The sequence below is a fragment of the Podarcis melisellensis genome (genome assembly GCF_964234715.1).
Source record: "Podarcis melisellensis genome assembly, chromosome: 2".
Taxonomy (NCBI): Eukaryota; Metazoa; Chordata; class Lepidosauria; order Squamata; family Lacertidae; genus Podarcis; species Podarcis melisellensis.
The window spans coordinates 2988781-3008946 of NC_138529.1; the positions used below are offsets into that span (position 1 = coordinate 2988781).

General features: G+C 46.7%; 1 protein-coding gene and 1 long non-coding RNA gene across 2 annotated transcripts; one reads left to right on the forward strand and one right to left on the reverse strand.

Annotated features, from left to right (window-relative positions):
* Positions 1-10: 10 nt before the first annotated feature.
* On the reverse strand, positions 11-11399 carry LOC309363769. Its single transcript, XR_014165583.1, has 2 exons — positions 11127-11399; positions 11-713 (listed from the first exon to the last, which is right to left on the reverse strand). It is a non-coding gene; the product is annotated as an uncharacterized lncRNA (long non-coding RNA).
* Positions 5805-16908, forward strand: RDH8 (retinol dehydrogenase 8). Its single transcript, XM_081900170.1, has 6 exons — positions 5805-5973; positions 9414-9575; positions 11796-11975; positions 13027-13120; positions 13997-14180; positions 16090-16908. Exons 1-6 carry the CDS (start codon positions 5868-5870, stop codon positions 16312-16314), a joined length of 951 nt encoding a protein of 316 aa, XP_081756296.1. The 5' UTR covers positions 5805-5867; the 3' UTR covers positions 16315-16908.
* The last annotated feature ends 3258 nt before the right edge of the window (positions 16909-20166 follow it).

The following is a 20166-nucleotide window of genomic DNA, read 5'->3' on the forward strand; positions in this document are numbered from 1 at the left end:
AGTCACTAAATGTTTATTTGTTATTTAATTTTTATAGCACTTACGGTAATATATTAAAAATATATCTAAGGCGTGTACAGAAAACAGAAGCAACAACAGACAACTTAAGCAAAATATTACAAAAGTACATTGTTACATATAAAAATGTTACATTAATACAAAGTTACTAATTTATATAAATCAATAACAATTCATTTTCCTTCTAACACACCCTCCCCTCCGCCTCTGGGTTCTCACCCAGGGACAAAACCAACTCAGCTCACCCACAGAAAGCAGACAATGAGAAGAGTTCCTGGACACAGTGGACATCACCCAAGTCTCTCACTCTGGACTTTTATGGGCAGGCTCAAGGTAGGTGGTCCTTCCTCAGGCTGCCCACAGCTGTGCCCCATTCAGCTGCGTTATCCACACACAGGTCTAGGTACAGCAGTTTGTGGTGTTTTCAAAGGGGTTCAAAGGATGGTGAAAGCACTCACAGCTCTTTCTTCACCCTCTGTCCTCTCTTCCTCCTCCTCCAGCTCCAAAGATAGCCGAGGTGGTCTCTGCTGCTGTTGCTGCCAATCCTGCCAATGGTAGTTCATGTCAGGCAGCAGCTGTGGAAGCTGAGGCTCAGTTACCTGGGTCTGCACTAAGAGACAGCCAAGATGGTCTTCTGTAGCTGAGGGGAAAGAGCTGCAAGGCGGGTCTTCCAGGATTCACAGCCAAGATGGTATCTGCCATGGAAAATAGAAATGCTGTGTCAAGTTCCCTAGCATGCTCTCTTAGTCTTTAGTCTAGTTTACCCCGTGCCCTGTTGTCATTACAAGTCGTGTTTTCCCACCCCAGCAGCAGCAGGCGTACTGGGAGTAAGGTGGCACCTGCAGTAAGCTGCCACATGCTCCCTCCCCTTTCTCTGCCTGGGCAAAAAAATGGCACATGCTCCTTTATTTTATTATTTTGTGCTGCCTATCCTGATCAATACATCTCAGCTGACTGTTCGCTGCTTTCAGCCTGTGATGAAACATGGACACACAAGCTTGACAAAGCTGCTTTCCTTCCCAGACAGAGGCCCCACTAAGCTCTTGCATGCAGAGGCAGTCATAAAGGCAGGCCAGCAGGAAGACTGGGCTGATTCCAGCCTGGGGGCTGAGGGATGTTACTCCAGATACAGCTGTAAATATTTGCTGGGAACTTAACAATCTGGGTCAACAATTTCGGAGCTGAGCCAGTGATTCATACCATGAGGCAACAGGATGACTCAGTCTCATTCTCCCACCCCCAGGGACTTGTGGGGGGGTGAGAAGGAAGGGGGTGTGCAATGGAACAGCCACAACAAACCCTAGAGATAGGGCAGATCCACTTGCCCTCTCATCCTCTCCCCTCACGGTAAATTTATAGTCAAGTCCCTTCTCAAAAATATGTGGGACTCTACATCTCTGTAGGATGGGAGGAAGGTCATCAATGGAAAACAGGTACACCCATTGTCTGGTGAAAGAGTTGGGGGAAATGTGGAGAGGCAATCCTAATGTGGAAAGTTGAGGGGGCAGCTCAGACAGTGGTAGGATGAGACCTCCTGGGGTAGGGTGGTATATAAATTCTAATGATGATGATGTTTCCCCGCAAAAATGAGTGGAAGGGATGCAAAAGCAATGGAAAGAATTTCCTATGGGATTGTATACTATGCTGATTAGTGGGAGATTGATGCCATATGAATTTTCTGCCCCAAAATATCTTCATTTGTAATCCCATTTTACATAGTGGAAGACTACAACACCCATGATAATGAAAGTTGGCAGTCTGATGTGGTGTTTTCTCAACAGAACAAATCTTACAAGTGGATTTTTCATGAGAAATGAGCACACCTTCATTGTGCAACCACCAGAAGGTAGATAACGGCCCTGAAAACATCAGCCCTCGGCACACAGCTAGGACCTACCATACTTCTTTAATGAGATACAAATTGTTCCTGAGCCTCTGTCACTTCCCTTCATTTGGTTGGCCAAGGCCAAAGGAAGATAGCACCACCCACCTACAGAACACACTCCCAGGGACTTTGTCATCCTTTTGGCACCAGGCAAAGACATTTCTGAGTTCCTGGGAGTCTGAGCAGCACCAATGCTAGATGCTTTCACACTGATTATGTTTTTATTATGTTTATGAATCTTCTATTGTACCACTGTGTTTTTTTCTTGTAAATTGCTCTGGAGTGTCTGTTTCGGGAAGCAACACATAAATTCAATAAACCAAACTCACTAGCCCTGCTGCACAGAAATGCCAGCCCGACTGGCAATTAGATCATAGAATCATAGAATCATAGAGTTGGAAGAGACCACAAGGGCCATTGAGTCCAACCCCCTGCCAAGCAGGAAACACCATCAGAGCACTCCTGACATATGGTTGTCAAGCCTCTGCTTAAAGACCTCCAAAGAAGGAGACTCCACCACACTCCTTGGCAGCAAATTCCACTGTCAAACAGCTCTTACTGTCAGGAAGTTCTTCCTAATGTTTAGGTGGAATCTTCTTTCTTGTAGTTTGGATCCATTGCTCTGTGTTCGCTTTTCTGGAGCAGCAGAAAACAACCTTTCTCCCTCCTCTATGTGACATCCTTTTATATATTTGAACATGGCTATCATATCACCCCTTAACCTCCTCTTCTCCAGGCTAAACATGCCCAGCTCCCTTAGCTGTTCCTCATAAGGCATCGTTTCCAGGCCTTTGACCATTTTGGTTGCCCCCCTCTGGACACGTTCCAGTTTGCCAGTGTCCTTCTTGAACTGTGGTGCCCAGAACTGGACACAGTACTCCAGGTGAGGTCTGACCAGAGCAGAATACAGTGGCACTATTACTTCCCTTGATCTAGATGCTATACTCCTATTGATGTAGCCCAGAATTGCATTGGCTTTTTTAGCTGCCACGTCACACTGTTGGCTCATGTCAAGTTTGTGGTCAACCAAGACTCCTAGATCCTTTTCACATGTACTGCTCTCAAGCCAGGTGTCACCCATCTTGTATTTGTGCCTCTCATTTTTTTTGCCCATCTCCCTGTTAAAATTCATCTTGTTTGTTTTGGCCCAGTTCTCTAATCTGTCAAGGTCATTTTGAAGTGTGATCCTGTCCTCTGGGGTGTTAGCCACCCCTCCCAGTTTGGTTTCATCTGCAAATTTGATTTGCAGCCCTGGTGATTGGACACCATCCCACATGACTAGCTGAAGTGCAAACCATGTGAGAAGCCACTTGGAGATCTGTAAAGCAGTCTTAAGTTCATTTAAAGAAAGAGAAGGAAGAAGAGAAAGAGAGGGGAAAGGAAAGAAATGGGGGGTGATGGGGGGCTGGGAGTGGGCATCATACTACAGGCTGGTAGCGGGTTAAAGTAGGGGTGGCAGTGGCAGCAAAAGGTCCTGTGACACCTTAGAAATTAACCAATTTACCATAGCATGAGCATATCTTTAACCTGGCCTTTGGTACCTGAGATATGTATTTTAGGGCACATCCTATTTTTGTGATTGTAATTTGTTGTAAACAGTTTTTCATGTTGTATTTTAAATCATGCCCTGGTAACCTAGACTGGTTTTTCAAACAGCTTGTGCCATAATTAATTAATTTATTCATCTTTTAAGATGCCACAAGATTCACTGTTGTTTTCTGTCAGGTAGGTAATCCTTCCTCTGAAGCAGCAGAGTCCAGGTTCTCATTATTTATTTCGGGCTTTCTTTGTCAGCCTGGAATGCAATGGCACCTGGGGACTGCAGCAATCCTGTAGTCATTCACACAGAAGCAAATCTCACAACTCCATGGGAATGGCTTCTGAGTATATATGCAAGATTGCACAGTAAGGAAAATCTAATTACCGTAGGTCAGACATATCAAATGCTGCAGATGCAGTAAAAGTAATCAGAAAGTTCTCCCCTTAAAAAAAACAACCCAGTATTTGTATTGTTAATCAAATATATATATAGTTAGTTAGTTGTTTAGTTGTTTAGTCGTGTCCGACTCTTCGTGACCCCATGGACCAGATTCAGTGGTGTACAGAAGCTATGCAGTTATAATTCACAATAATTCAGCTTTTTGAAATAAAGGGCAGATTTAAACTGTTAGGGAATTTTCTATTTTATTTTTTAAAACCACATCCTTTCAAATCCCTAATTGATTCAGCGGGGCCTGTTTGGTCCCAGCACAGCCTAGAGGGGTGAAGCAACATCTTGATCATCAGCCAAGGCCTGAGCCATTATTGGGGTATATCGCCATCTAGTGACAGAGATCAGAAACACAGAACTGCAGAAACACAAAACTGCAAACGTCAGGCCCAAAGGATCTTGTTGTTTAGTCTCTTGTTGTTTAGACTCTTTGTGACCCCATGGACCAGAGCACGCCAGGCACTCTTGTCTCCCACTGCCTCCTGCAGTTTGGTCAAACATGTTCATAGTTTCGAGAACACTGTCCAACCATCTCGTCCTCTGTCATCCCCTTCTCCTTGTGCCCTCTATCTTTCCCAACATCAGGGTCTTTTCCAGGGACTCTTCTCTTCTCAAGAGGTGGCCAAAGTATTGGAGCCTCAGCTTCAGGATCTGTCCTTCCAGTGAGCACTCAGGGCTGATTTCCTTAAGAATGGATAGGTTTGTTCTTCTTGCAGTCCATTGGACTCTCAAGAGTCTCCTCCAGCCCCATAATTCAAAAGTATCAATTCTTTAGTGATCAGCCTTCTTGATGGTCCAGCTCTCACTTCCATACATCACTATTGGGAAAACCATAGCTTTAAGTATACGGACCTTTGTGGGCAAGGTGATATCTCTGCTTTTTAAGATGCTGTCTAGGTTTGTCATTGCTGTTCTCCCAAGAAGCAGGCGTCCTTTAATTTCGCGACTGCTGTCGCCACCTGCAGTGATCATGGAGCCCAAGAAAGTAAAATCTCTCACTGCCTCCATTTCTTCCCCTTCTATTTGCCAGGAGGTGATGGCCATGACCTCCTGGCAAATAGAAGGGGAAGAAATGGATCTAGACCCCTATATTATACAAGCATGTGACATAAAGCATCGCTTCACATTCCTGTCCCTCACTTGGATCCCGATTCTCCCAGACTTGCATTACCTATTGCCACACCCTTGTTTTCTGCATAAATTCACCTGGTTTAATTAGTACCATTCCCCTGGTTTTGTTTTAAAATTGGTAACATGTTACTGAATTCCCCCATGTCATTTGTAGCATGGACTGGAAAACTGAAGGAAAATGAAGAAAGGCATCTCTTTAAAAACAACTATATAGATGTAAATCATAACTGCTGTCTTCTGAGTGTTCTAAAGGCTTTACACATATTATCTCATCAATGACTCCATAAGGCAAATCCGAATTACTACCCTCCATATTTCAGTTGGAGGGCAAAAGACTGAGAGATCATTGCTTGCCCAACTAAACTCGGGGCTTCCTGGCTAATAGAGCACTCTTTTAGCCGCACGTTAACCGTATCAGTCTTCATTCTGATTGTTGTTTAACTACCCTATTATAAATACACATTCTTGTTGGGTGTGCACTAACATGCCTGCCTGCACATATAGGGTTTCTAGTTTTTATGTTTTCCTAAGGTGCCTAAGATCTGACAGCTATTCATCCACCAGGCCTGGCTGTGTTTGTCATGACCCACCAGAGTACATAACAGGGCAAAATGCTGGGCTTGTCTGTGAAAACTCCATAGGCGCAGCTGATGCAGCCCTGGGAAATGCAGTCACAGGTTTTGAGGGGTGGCCATCTGCCCTGAAGGAGCTCAAAGCTTCCCCCGCCCAGCCCAGCCCTGTCACCAGCTCAAGCCTCCAGCTGATCCCTGGGTCACATGCTGGAGGAGCTCTGTCATTCTCTCAACCCTGATCCCTTCGGGCACCACTCACTGCAGCTCAGCCATGGCCAAGGCGGCTCCGCGCACTGTGCTTATCACCGGCTGCTCCTCGGGCATCGGGCTGCGCATGGCTGTGCAACTGGCACAGGACCCAAGCAAGCGATTTCACGGTGAGACTGGGGCATCTGCTAAGGGGGTTGGTGTGGAACTTGCTCGGGGGAGGATTGTGTGCTCTTTTTGGAATTCTGAAACTCTGGTGTGGGACCTCTTGCAGAGGAGCAAACCCACATGGAGGAAACGGGGTACCCACAAAGCTCCGCACTGTTCAGCCCTGCAACTTGCAGGAAGGGACTGTGGAACCAAGGAGGGTGATAATCAGAGAGTTAAAAGAATGCAGCATGCTCTGGTTTTCTCCCTTGAGCCAGCCATTATTCTCAGGGCTCTGTTATAGTCTGGCAGCTAGAGCATGCCGTCACACCCACCCTGGCATCTTCACGCCCAGGGAATGTGCCTGCCTGTGCTGCCCACCCAGTCGGACCTCCCTTCGGTATTGCAGGAACTTTGCTATATTCTCTGTCTGTTTACCAGGATTTTCCCCCAGCAGCTACACTTCCAGCCACCAACGCCTTTGCCCACTTCCCACCTCCACCTCCAAATCTCCCCCAACCCACTGCTGCCCTATTTTCCACAGGCTAAGCAGAAACAAGCCATTCCTCTTTGCCCAGCAGTTTGGCTGGACCCAGACACTGTCCAAAGGCCACTTGCATAACAAACTACACATGGCATGGGGGTAAGAATGTTACCAAAGCCCAGCTCTTCTCTGCCCCCCACCCCTCTCCATTCCAGTCCCACCTACTTTGCTCTTTGCTTGCCATGGGAGGCGGAATCCTAATGAGAAGCTTCGTGCTGCTCACACAGTCCAGAGTTAAGTAACTAGATCAGGAAGGTGCTGAGTCCAAAGGGCATTAGGTAGAGAGTGATCTGTTAGGTAAGGCACGATGGACTGACATACATTTGTATGTGCACAAACACCAGATATGTGCAGCAACGCAAACACTTGTGTGTTCAACAGCAGACACAAACATTGTTTGCCCAGTATGCACAGCTTTCCAAAACCACACGGCTTCTCTCTCTCTCTCTCTCTCTCTCTCTCTCTCTCTCTCTCTCTCTCACACACACACACACACACACACACTGCATGCACCACATTTGTGCTTCTACAAAAAAATAGACATGTCACACTGGCAGAAATGTCACAAGGACAGACTTGCTAGATCAGGCTAAAACATTCATCTAGTCCAGCATACTGTTTATAGAAGCAGCCAGTCTGATGTTTCTGGAAGCTCAGTAAAAGGGGGAGGGCAGGAATGATCATCCTCTTCTTGTCCATCCCCCCAAATCTATATTCTAAAGTCCACTGCTCCTATACATGTAGGTTCCATTTTAATATCATGGGCAATAGACATTAACAGCCCTATTCCCGCCTCCCCGTGAGTTTGAACAAGCCTTTATTAAGGCCATCTAAACTGGTGACAGTCACCTCATACGTCATGCACAACAAGAAGAGTATCACATGTGGCCGCAGTGAGTCAACACAGCCTGCAATCGCACTGCAGGTATACACACACACTGTGGCGCTTGCTCCAAAGACTGAAAAACCTTATGAAACACTCACACTTCCAATTGCAAATACAATCACAAATACCATTACCAAAAGAGTCTAGAGTTCTTTGCTCATTCCCTTTCCTCCCTTACATTCTGTGACAACAGAGAAATGCTCTATTGTATTAAATTACATGTGTGGAGGATATTAGCTCCCCTCACCCCAGTCTCTCTTAGCTACTGGAATACAGGAGGGAGAAGAGTAGGATTTTAAAGGATATGAGTAGGAGACAGATTGCCGGGGCAGGTGATTGGAGCCTTTGAAAAGGAAAGAGGAAGGTGGGCAAGGTAGATCAAGAAAGCTTCATCTGGATAGCCTGATTACAACATTTAAAGCTGTTTGTCTACAATTGTGGGGTCTAGAAACTTGATTTTTTTTAAAAAAATAAAACCAATCCACCTGAATTGAGCCTCGTAGGCCTCTGCTATGCAGGATGCTGCTTGAAACCAAACAAGAAGCTTTAGCTCTTTGCAATTTGAGGCCAGACTGAGAGAGAGCACAAAGAATCCTCACCTGCCAGCATAAAGCAAAGCTATGAATCAGGGTGTCAGCCTTGCAGCTTCCTTCCACATGAACAACCCTCCCTTGACCTCCCTTGCGTCATCTGCAGTGTGGAACAGGATCAGGCCTCACACCAGGTCAGGCTATTGGTTCATCTAACACAGTATTCTCTCTGCTCTTACTGGCAGCAGATTCCAGAGTCACAGGGAGACATTTTGCATCCTTCGCACCTGTTTACTTGGTCCTTTAAAAACAAAACAAAAACTAGAGATGCCAGGGACTGAAATGGAGAACTTCTGAGTCCAGAGCGTTGCTCTGTCCCTGGGCTATATCCCCTCCCCAAAGGGGTATTAGCCGAGGGCAATGCCCAGTATGTCCTTGACCACCAAACTGCCAAACTTTGGGTGGTGGGCAATAACACTAACCTACCTTGCAAGTTTGATGTAAGGATTACTGTAACTGGGTTGATGCATGTGTTTTGAACCCCCTGGATGTGTTATCTAAATGTGAAGTATTATACAGCTGTGTGCTGCAGCATATTTAGACCCAGGTTTGGGGGCCTGTGGGCTCTCCAGGAGCTCTTCGACACCCAAGAGCTTTGGATGGTTCTAGAGGGTTCCCTGCCCTTTATATATGCTAAGTGCTCTTGTTACATAACTCCCCATCCATGGTGTGTCTGTGTGTTTTGTGGTTGATATTCATTATCCTCATCATTATTTCTCAAAGAGAGGCACACACATGTATAAAACCCAAGCATAGGCATAGAAAAACATAAGTGCACACACACATGTTGCTAGTAATCTTGGCAACAAAGTATCCCCCCCCCACCTTCCCTCCACAGAGGGGATTAACGACAGAGGGATTTAGCATCATGACCCCAAAGCGGCTTACAATGCATGAATCCTCAATTGCCCTCCTGACCCCTAGCAAAAAAGCTCACATTCCCTACCTCTAAGCCAGCCAATTGGCTCCCTGGGCCACACAGGTGTCAGGCTATGTCACAGCAAACTGACTTTGAGGAGGTGGGGGAGCATGTCTATGAGCTACTAGACCCCCCCTCCCCCTCTCTGAGTTCTTTCTGAACTGGAGAAGCTTCAGGGTTCCTGACCCACTCTTCTCAAGATGTCCAGTTTTCATTAAAATGCATTCAAGTCTCTAGTCCGTGTAGGGATCTGATTAAGTGGATACAGGCTTTTTTCCACACGATTGCTCAGTAAAAAGCAAACCTGCTGCTGGTTTTCAGTGCTCTGTCCAATGAGTGCAAAGCTCTTGGATACACACACACACACACTTGAAAATACTAATTTAAACCTGTGGGGTTAGATGTATATTACTATGCACACTTTGGCAGTTTTTCATGGACCTGATGCCCCTCCAATCTACTCTGAATGCATCTCAGCACCACAGAACATTTGGCTATGCTCCTGTGCGCTGTCTCCCTTCCAGTCATTGCCACCATGCGCGACCTGCGCAAGAAGGACAAGCTGGAGGCAGCTGCCGGGGACACACTCAACAAGACCCTCAGCATCCAGCGCCTTGATGTCTGCAATGACGAGTCTGTGGCTGAGTGCATCAACAGCCTTCCAGAGAAACGACTGGATGTTCTGGGTAAGGTGCAGCCAGGAGGAACTCCTTTATCCTATGGCAGGGGTGGCCAACTCCTGAGGGACTTTCAGAAGTAAAATCTGGCAGTGATCTACCCCCCCCCCTTTTTAGGGGTTCAGGTCAAAGTTATTGAGCTTTTTTTAGAGGTGGGGGTTCCGTTTTGGGGGCGGGAAGACTTTGGTCGCTCACCAAAACAGCGCTGTGGAAGCATTTTGCCTCACAGCTCAGGAGAAAATCCAGGCAGGGGAGAGCGAGCGGCGCCGGTGCTCTTAGGCAAAAAGCAAAGGAAAATGAGCCCGCGATCGACAGCGATTTGCTGTGGTGAGGAAAGGGAGGTGCTAAAGGGAATTTAGCAGAGGGTGCTTTCTACTCTATTAAGTGCATGCCCCACCACATCTTCTCTCCTGAAGCTTAATTACTCGTGCAGGTTTCATAAGCAGGTTTTATTCAGCTCTTGAAGGGCAGGCATTTTCTCTGCCCAAGAGAAAGACGGGAGAAGCCCCTATGGTAGGCAGGAGTTGCCTTCTCTGCAGCTTTCATCCTCAAGGGGGAGATTGTCTGCCACACACTTACAAAGAAGAAAGCAAAGGGGCATGCTGCGGGGAGGAGGCTAAATATGTTCCCTGCCCTTGGTGCCCCCCCCCATCAACCGCTGAGAATCCAGCCTGCTCCTTTCTGCGCATGCCCCCCCCCCCTGTCATTGGTTCTTCCTCTTGGTCACTCTAGAGCAGGGGCTGTGGGAGCTTCATCAGCCTGGGGGCCACATTCCCTTGGAGAGAACCTTCTGAGGGGCGTATGAATGTGGTGGGTGGAGCTGGAGGCAAAAAATGGACAGAGCAAGGAACATGATCCTTATCTTTGTACCTTAGGCTGCATTCAAGACACATGGAAACCAAAGCCACATGCACACACAGCTCCATCCTTCACACAGGGAGCAAACTATACTATCACAGCTCAGGGACACATTCCAACTAAGCAATAAAAGCGTAAATTAACTGCAGTTGATCTAGTTTGAAGATCAGGGTCTCAATCCACTATCCTACTAAAATAGCTTATTGTTTTTGTTTCTGTTTCCCATTTTTACATGTTGGTTTGTGTTTTCAGTTCAATGTGCTCAGGACCTTTCTCAGATCCTTAAATGTGTATGTTTCACAAGCACAGAAACTACTTTCAAGTGAGGTAAAACAATGAGTAGATAATGGTGCCCATAGCCTTGCTTCCAAGGAGAGTCAAAATCCAGGGAGCTGTTTTATTTATTAGATAAACAGGCAGGCATGCGCATGCACACACAGCACATGGCATAATGTGGCACCTAGTTTATGAGAATGTACTAAAATAGGCTGATAGCCACAGTGTAGGACTTCCTTTGTGCGAATCTGTCACAAACAATGGTAAAACCTAAGAGCCCTGTTATCACTGCATTCCACTGCCAGAGTAAGAAGGGTCTATCTATTATCCTGGTGCTGTGGCAAATGGTGTCATTGCCCTCAATGACATCCTCCTCTACTACACTACAGGTAGAAAAGCTGCAAAGGAAGTCTGAGAGGCTCCTACCGGGCTGTGATATATCAGCAGCAATTTCACACACTCTCTCTCTGTCCAAAATGGGCCCTCTGTCATCCGTCATGGCCTAGTCCCTTTTGTCATGTCTAAGAAGAGTGGGGTGCATTGTATTTGGGGTTGCTAGGTGCGGCTGTGATGATGAGATGCTGTGGTTGCCTAGCAACCACAATGTTTCCCATGGGGAGAGGCCATTTTGTATACCAAGTACATGCTTGGGATACTAATTGTCCCAGGCTCTATCCCTTGTCCTCAGGCCTAACAAAGTGTCCACAACAGAGTTAGAGCACTCACACATCTATCTCTTACATCCCTTCCCCAACCTGGTGCCCCCCCATATTGTTAAATGGCACTTGTCATTATCTCTGCCTGCTGGCCATGCTGGCAGGGACTTGTGGAAGTTGTAGTCCTAAACAGCTGGAGGACGTAATGTTGGGCTAATCTGCAGGAAGAAATGACAGCCATTGATTGAGCACTGCAGGGGGGCAGGGGAAGAGCTCCTGTTAGGAGGAGAATATGGAGAGGCATGATGAAACCAGGGGTGGAAATAAAGTGGGGACTTCCATTCCTGTCCAGACAATGCTCTGGCAGGATGGGAAGCTATGCTGGCAGGAGAGTAATGGAACATAGATATTTCTTAATATCATGATTTATGTTCCCCAGTGAACAATGCCGGTGTGGGGCTCGTTGGGCCTGTAGAGTCCATTTCCATCGATGACATGAAGCGCATCTTTGAGACCAACTTCTTTGGTGCCATCCGCATGATCAAAGCAGTTCTCCCTGAAATGAAGCAAAGACAGAGAGGACACATTGTAGTGATCAGCAGCGTCATGGGATTGCAAGGTATGGACGGAATAGGGAGGGCAGGAGGAAGCAGAGCAAAGATATCCAAAGTGATACAACCTCAAAGCCTTGGCTTAGCTCTGTACCTCTGTAGCCAAAGAGACCTCATGGCCCCACAGATCAGTTCTCTGTCAGCAGCAGTGAAACTCCCACAAGTGATAGGGCGCCTGCAGGATCTTTCATTGGAGATAGGAATGAGTTGGAATGAGTTTTGGAACACCAAGTTCTACCTCAAAAATTTAGAAAAGAAATCTGAACTTTTTCTCAGATGAAATGTTGGGTCTCATTTTCCTGGATCTATGCCTATCTGTGACAAACTTTCAGCATTAAGGATCTGACTTTTTTTTTTTAAGCATGTCACAAAGCTCTAATCTTCAGTTCTGGAAATTGCTTTGTTCTGGCAGATGTGGATTCTAGGGTACATACACACATTTTCCAATATAATATGCAATCCTGCTTTGATTGTTAGTTTGTATTTATTCCTTGGTGCAACACATCCAAGTGTCACAACCATTAATATTCCTCAAGCCCCTAAGTACCGTCCCAGTTCAGCTGTTCCTCTGTGTTACTTAGGCCTGGATTGAATGCAGGAAGAGGTGGGGGACAGGAGGAGCACATGCCTCAGGTGACAGGTGGAAGGGGTGCCAAACAGCAAGGAGAGAGGTGTGTCATGGCTGTGCACACACTTAGCGAATCCATACATTCCAGCCAGGGTCCACTTATTGGAAGAGAAAAGTCTTCCTCCTTGCAATCCCCAGGAAGAGGAAGGCAAGAAGCTGCAGTGGCTGCAAGAGGATGACAACCATAACAGTGAGAAAGAGTTTCTCCCCATAGTCCCCAGTCCCTCCACCACCACTGTCAGCCATCTCCACCACAGCTGCTCCTCTTCCTCTTCGAGCAAGGAGGTGGGCTGGTCAAGTTGAAGGCTAGGGCAAAAATTGTATAGCTGGCTCTGGCCTTACCATTTCTGTTTTATCAAGAATGTAGCAACCTGTGGAGCAGTGTGCTATGACGGTATGCTCACCTCAAATCCCTTCTGCTTTCCAACCAGGTGTCCCCTTCAATGATGTGTATGCTGCCTCCAAGTTTGCCATGGAAGGTTTCTGTGAAAGCCTAGCTGTGCAACTCCTCAAATTCAACATTTTGTGAGTTGAGTGAGCGACATGGGGGCAGATCTCAAAGAGCTTAAATTATTCTACCCAATTTAGTGAAACGGGAAGGGATTTGTACAAGCAACGTCCTTCCCCGAAACATCAGGGAAAGGTACACTCAGATAGAAACAGAGATGGGCCCAGTTCACACACCATATTAAATCACAGTTTAAAACAAAGATGACACCTCCTGGATCAGGCCAATGGCCCATCTAGTCCAGCATCCTGTTGAGTCTTACGCTGAGGTCTGTCTGTTTTTGCTATTTTGCACTTTTGTTTTTGTGGCTCTTTTTGTGTGTGACTGTGTGGAACCCAGTTCAGCTACTGATTGATTGTGTGACTGCAGTACATTGTTTATTGCTTTCATTTTATGGAGCAATGGTCTCGTTATGCTGTAAACAAAAATTGTCCTTTCCCCTTATGGAGTATCCAAGAGCCCATATAGGGTCCTTACATAGATAGTAAAATTCATGTTAAATTGCTGTTTTAGGGGTTGTTTTTAAAAGTCTGGAATGGATTTGTCCATTTTGCATTACTTTCTATGGGAAAGTACGCCTTGGTTTTGGAACACTTTGGTTTTGGAACGGACTTCCAGAACGGATTATCTTTGAAAACCAAGGTACCACTGTATATATAAATAATGGATCTCATGTTGATCTCAATGGCAGAGCTAAGTCCCATTCATGGAGGCCTTTATATATCTAAAATGAACATTAATTCAAGGAAATTTCCCTGGGGCAATTAAGCAGGGAAGGGCACAGGGGCCCTGACCATTTCCTTCCAACTTTAGGCATCTGATGGGAAGATGCCAGGCCCAAATGCTGCCTCATTTTCTCTCTCTTGCTCTCTTTCAATCCCTCTTCTACGCAGCATCTCCATGGTAGAGCCCGGTCCAGTCAACACAGAATTTGAGATGAAACTGATGGAGGAAGTGGCCCGCTCTGAGTTCCCGGGAGCCGATGCTGCCACCGTGCGGTACTTCAAGGAGGTCTATCTTCCGGCCTCCCATGAGATATTCACCACCATGGGCCAGACCCCTGAGTATGTGGCTAAGGTAGGGGTCACCCTCATGAGTGATGTAGGAAAGCTTTAAAGCCAGTAGTTCTTCTACAGCCTCCCTGACAGATTCCACCTCACCGGACTGAGTTGTTTGCATAAGACAAAGCAGGAACTGGCCTCTTCCAGTGTTCCACACTGACATCCATTGGCCCCTCCTTCTCTAGCCTGCTGTCAGGATTCCAGCACAGGGAGCGTAGTTAAGTAGAAATGGTGATTTATTGACCAAGTACACAGATAACGCCAGACGGCATTAACCCAGCTGCCGCCATCATGAATTGCGATGACTCTTGTGCTGAGTCCCTCTCCTTCCTCCAACTTAAATGGGATTTCTGACCCTGAAGTTTCTGCTTCCGCCTCCTATCACACACCATCCCCCAGTGGGACTCCCTCCATGGGCTCATTGGATCCCCTCCAACTTCTTCCTGAAAAGACAGGCTGTCAATCTTCTCTTCCTCTCCTTTTCCCTCCCCTCGAGAGACCTGGGGAGATCCTAGTTCCCTTGGCAACCTGCATTCCTGAGGGTGGGGAAGTTGGTGCTCAGCTAGGCTCCTCTCTTCTGATAGTTAACCCTCTCTCTTCCTGCCTACTTCCTCCACTGAAAGCTGGCTGGGCTGGCTCAGTCGTGATACCTGCTCTGTCCTGTAATGCATACTCAGACCCAGGGCCGGCTCTACCATTTGACAGAGTGAGGCAGCTGCCTCAGGTGGCAAATGCTGAATGGTGGGGAGTGATGGCAAGGTGTTGGGAGGACAGAGCTGTGCAGGCCACACATGGCCTTCCCTGTCCCACTCAGTTCCCCTGTTCCCATCAGATGTTGTCCTGCTACTAGTGTTGAAGTTGAGATTCAACCACCAGTCCACCTGACTTCTGTACATGGAACTGGGAGGAGCATCATCTTCTTCTTCACCTCAGACAGCAAAATGCCTTGATCCAGCTCAGGCTACTATTTGCTTCTTTTAAACTTTATTTCTCACTTTTCACCATGTAAGTCTCAAAGTGACATACTACGATAAAATGCAGAACATACAGGATTTAAAACATGAATTAAGCTTCCAGAAATTTAAACCTCATAACTTAAAATATATTTTTAATAAGTTTTGTTTTTTAAATCATCCAAGAAGCATTCAGGGTGCAAAGGCATCCAGAAATAAACTGGTTTTGACCAAGCACCTGAAACTCAGTAGGGACGGTGCCTGTTTAACTTCTTGTGGGAGAGAGTTGCAATCAAACAGGTCAGCTTGGGACATCATGGCCTCCATGACAACCCTGAGGCTGTGTAAGTATATCAGCCACACCCTCAACCTCATCTTTGCCACAGAGCAGACCTTGATGGCTGGGGCAGGGTGGGGAGCCGCTTGCTTTGAATCAGTTACCGTGGCCACACAATTCCTGGTAAGGTTTGGGCTGCCTGCTCCCCTGTGCAAGGGTGATGGAACTACTAAGATGGTCCACCCTGAGACTGATGGAACTTGCTGGATTCTTGCATGGCCTGGGGGATTTTCTGGCTGACATGGACAGTGCTCCTGTTGATGCTCTTGCCTCACTGTGGAACAATGAGGTGTCAAAGGCAGTATCCTTCTGACTACCAACTGCTAGGGATCATGGGGAGGGTATTGTGCTCATGCACTGCTTGTGAGCTAGCCACCACAAGAGCAAAATGCTGGACTCAAGATGCCAGGATTCCTCTTCCTTTTATGTAACGGAAAGGCACCTCCCCAAAAGTCCATGAAAAAATAACAACAGTTGCCTATTGCTGTCTAGCACTGGCCTCTCCTGCACACACTGTGAGAATCACTGCTTCAAAATCAAGGAAGACCAAACACGTGAAAGCAGCAGTTGTTAGGATGGGGATGTGAAGCAGCTGTATCAAAATACCAACCTCTTTCCACCTTGCCTTCCTTCAGGCTGTTGTGAACGTCATCGCCAAGGAGCGTCCTCCTTTCCGGACACAGACGAACACTCTATACACACCGCTGGTGGCCCTGAAGTATGCGGACACCTCAGGGGATCTGTCCGTTGGCACCTACTACAACCTGCTTTTTCGCTTCACAGGCATCTTCCACCTCAGCATGAGCTTCCTCAAATGCATCACATGCAGCTGTTTCCGGCGCCGGGTCACACCTGCTTGAGGTCAGGGTGGGTGAGGCCCTGATGGCAGCAGAGCCTCACCTCTTCCCACTGCCCTGCTAAGGCTCTGTCGGATGACCAGAGACATTCTGCAACAGATCAGTCCACTCCCATGTTTTAAAGCTACCAGGTTCTGGTGAATTTACAGATAAGGAATGTGTGCTGGGGAGGAATTAAAGACAACAGGTCCTTTGGGGTGTGAGTAGGGATGTCAGAGCTTTCCAACAGAAAAAGGAGCAGGACTTGCCAATGTTTGTTTACTTTTCCCATGTTTGAACAGAAATCAACCCAGCGAATGCCATCGGGATTTGCTGTTGTTATTGCTTTCAGTCCGCAAATGATACATAATTGATTACATTTCCCTCTATTTGCATTGAAATGAACAGGGTAGAATAATGTAACAGCAACATACTTTATGTAATTAAGTGCATAAATTATGTGAGTCGCATAATTTCACCACAGCAGACAGCAAGACCAATAGCACAGTTTGCGGCAGAAGGTAAGCTACAGCAGAACGCAACCGTGCTGCATGCGACAAACACAGGGTGGAATGTTGCCTCCAGTGAAGTTTGAAATAAATCCAGGACAAAAACTAGGCAGAAGTGTGAGGGGAAATTGAAAGGATATTTCAGTGAACCTTCTCAGACTCTAAATAACCTCGACAGAACTGTGCAAGTCTGGTGGGGGGAAGCAGCCCCATGGGACCTGGCAAAAAACTCATATAAAGTCTTAAGGCCCTACTCATACAGGGTTCTTGTTCCCATAAAGCTGAATAGTAGAGCATTCAGGACAGACCAAAATAAGCACTTCTTCACACAGTACATATTTATAGCTATGGGATTTGCTGCCAGAAGATGTAATGATGGCTACTAGGTTAGATAGCTTTCAAAGAGGGTTTAAACAAATTCATGGAGGGTAAGGCTACCGGTGGCTTTCAGCCATGATGGCACTACCACCTGAGAAGCTTTCAGCCATGATGGCACTACCACCTGAGTGAGAAGCTGCTGGGGAGCATCAGTGGAGAGAAAATGCTGTTGCCCTCAAGTCCAGCTTGTGGGTTTTTCCTAGGTATCTGCTTTGCCAATTTGAGAACCAGGAGCTGAACTAGATGCACCTGATCCAGCAGGGCTCTTTCATTATGTTCCACAAGCCTGGCCACCTGCCCCACCCTACCACCCTCCTTAGCCAGTTAATATGATTATCAGTAAGAATTTATATGGCATTTGTATCCACAGATAATTGTTTGCCAATTCTAATCTCCCAAAAGGAGTGCAAGTGCTGAGTAGTGGTTGGTGAACTTCATCCTCACCAAGCAGGGTAGAAGCTTGCCATGTGACCTATAAGGAAAATCATTATTATGCCAAAAGGAAAATCATGAATGGCGTTCTTGAGATGGGCCTGGGAAAGTCAGCCTGTGAACGAGACTGTTTTCCTGGAGACGAATGGTTTGTCACGGAGAATACAATGAGCAGTGCATGTGCCATGCAACTAGTGACACTGCCCATTAGGGCCAAATGGGCAGTTTGCCATTCCAAGCTTTTGTATAGACAATGTGCAGGAGAGATATTTCAGTAGCATAGACACTTATACCCATGCAGAATAGTTACTTAGAGTAAGATTGCACATTTGATCAATCACTTTGATTAACCAGTTTACATAAAACATTTGGTCAATTAAAAGGGCACCTTCAAGTAATTGGGCACCATATTTTCTTTAGTGTGTTATTTTAAATATATGTTTTCAAAGCACTGATAGAAGGTGCTTCAAAGTGGCACTTCCCCTTCCTCTACCCCCCCCCATGCTAAGGCACACCAACTGCACCACATATGGGCATCATTTCAGGGCTGGCTCCAGGTTTTAGGGCTGTGGGCAAGAGACCTAAAGATTGTGTTCTGCTTGGTGGCCCCCTTCCTTGTGCACTCACCCATGCATAGAGACACTTGTTGTGGGGCAGCGAAGGGGAGAACACCAGAAGTCAGTGCTGTAGCTCCCTTGCTCTGGGCCACCAGAGAGCAGCTCCCTCCTCACCACTGCCAGTGCAGCAGTGAGTCCAGACAGAGAGGGCTCTGCAGCTACCTGGTTGCTGTTCCTCCCCTGTCCATAGAAGTCCCTGTTCTCTTCATTGCCATCACTGGTGAGAAGCTGCCAAAGCTCTCTGCCTCCAGTGGATGCTATTCTTGCTCCTCTTTGTTGTCTGGGGGGTAGGGGTTCTGAAGGGCTCCTCTTCCTCCTCTGGCGAAGGAGGAACCTAGGTGGCCTTCTACACATGGCAGAGGCATACACACACAAGGCTACACAAAATGGTGGCATCCAGTCACAGCTCCAGACAGTGTCGATGGCAGTGAACCTCCTCAGGTGCCTGGCAATGCTGACTCCTGGCCCAACATTAAAACATACAACCTTTTTCTTCAGAATGTTTTTATTCTTTTGCAATCCTATGCAAGTTTACTCAGAAGTTAGTCCTATTAAGTTCCATTATGCTTACACCTGAGGAACGCGGGTGGCACTGTGGCTCAAACCACAGAGCCTAGGACTTGCCAATCAGAAGGTCGGCGGTTCAAATCCCCGCGACGGGGTGAGCTCCCATTGCTCAGTCCCAGCTCCTGCCAACCTAGCAGTTTGAAAGCACGTAAGAAAAAAATCGTAACTGACATTTGTTAAGGATTGGAAATTCCTTGTGGATTTTTTGTTTGAAAGAGAAAATGAGCTTATAGTATCAGGATTTGAATACTGAAAAAATATCGGTTTATAGATGATAGAATGCAGAACCGAGGCCTGGAAGTCCTTTTACACTCTTTTCTTTCTGTAGTTTTTACTTTCTTTCACTTTCCTCTCCCTTTCTCTTTTCTTTTTAGGTCTCTCCTTTTATTGTCTTTTCCTCTTTCTGACCTTGTTCTTTTTCAGACTCAGTAGCTGTCTTATCTTAGTATATTACAAAAAAGATACTTTGTAATGGCTATGTATTTATGTATATATGAATAAGAATCAATTAATAAGTTAATTAAAAAACTAGGCATTCAGCATGGGATCGCCATGCGTCGTTAATCCTGACAAGTCAAAAGTACTGTTTTTGGAGGACAGGGGGCGGGCGGGTATGTGGGACTCCCTGGTCCTGAATGGGGTAACTCACTACTAGAAATGAGGTTATAGGGAACCAGGCAGAGGGCCTTCTCAGTAGTGGCACCTGCCCTGTGGAACGCCCTCCCAGCAGATGTCAAGGCAATAAACAACTATCTGACTTTTAGAAGACATCTGAAGGCAGACTTGTTTAGGGAAGTTTTTAATGTTTGATGTTTTTATTTTGTTTTTAGATATGCTTTAAGCTACCCAGAGTGGCTGGGGAAACCAGGGGTCCCTTTACCTTTACACCCATTAGAATTAATGAACCTAAGCAGGTGTACTGGAAATAAAAGTTAGTTGAATACAACCCATTATTTAATTACTGCTAAGATATTGCTGGTTATGGGGGAGGGAGTAGGGAGAGAGATTTACTTCTTCAAGCTCCCCTCCCCTCTTGTTTCTCCTCTTCCCTGCCTTGGCTGCGATCCTGCTTGCACTCACCGGCACCACCCTTAGCAGGGAGGCATTTCAACCGAGACATCTCAAGATAATTGCTGACATGCTCAGCTAGCACCTCCTGCCTCGAAGGCTCCGCAGCACAAGCACAGAGAGAGGGGTGGCGAGGGCTGCCGCAAAGCCGGAATATCATCCTCCTGGCCAACGACCAGAGCTGGAGGAGGCAAATCGAGAAAGACGAAAGGCAACCAGGACAGCCATTCCGTCAGTACCTGCGGAGCTGGCTTCGTGCCCAAGAGCCCGACAAGAGCGCAGGACCTCAGACTTCGACTGATTTT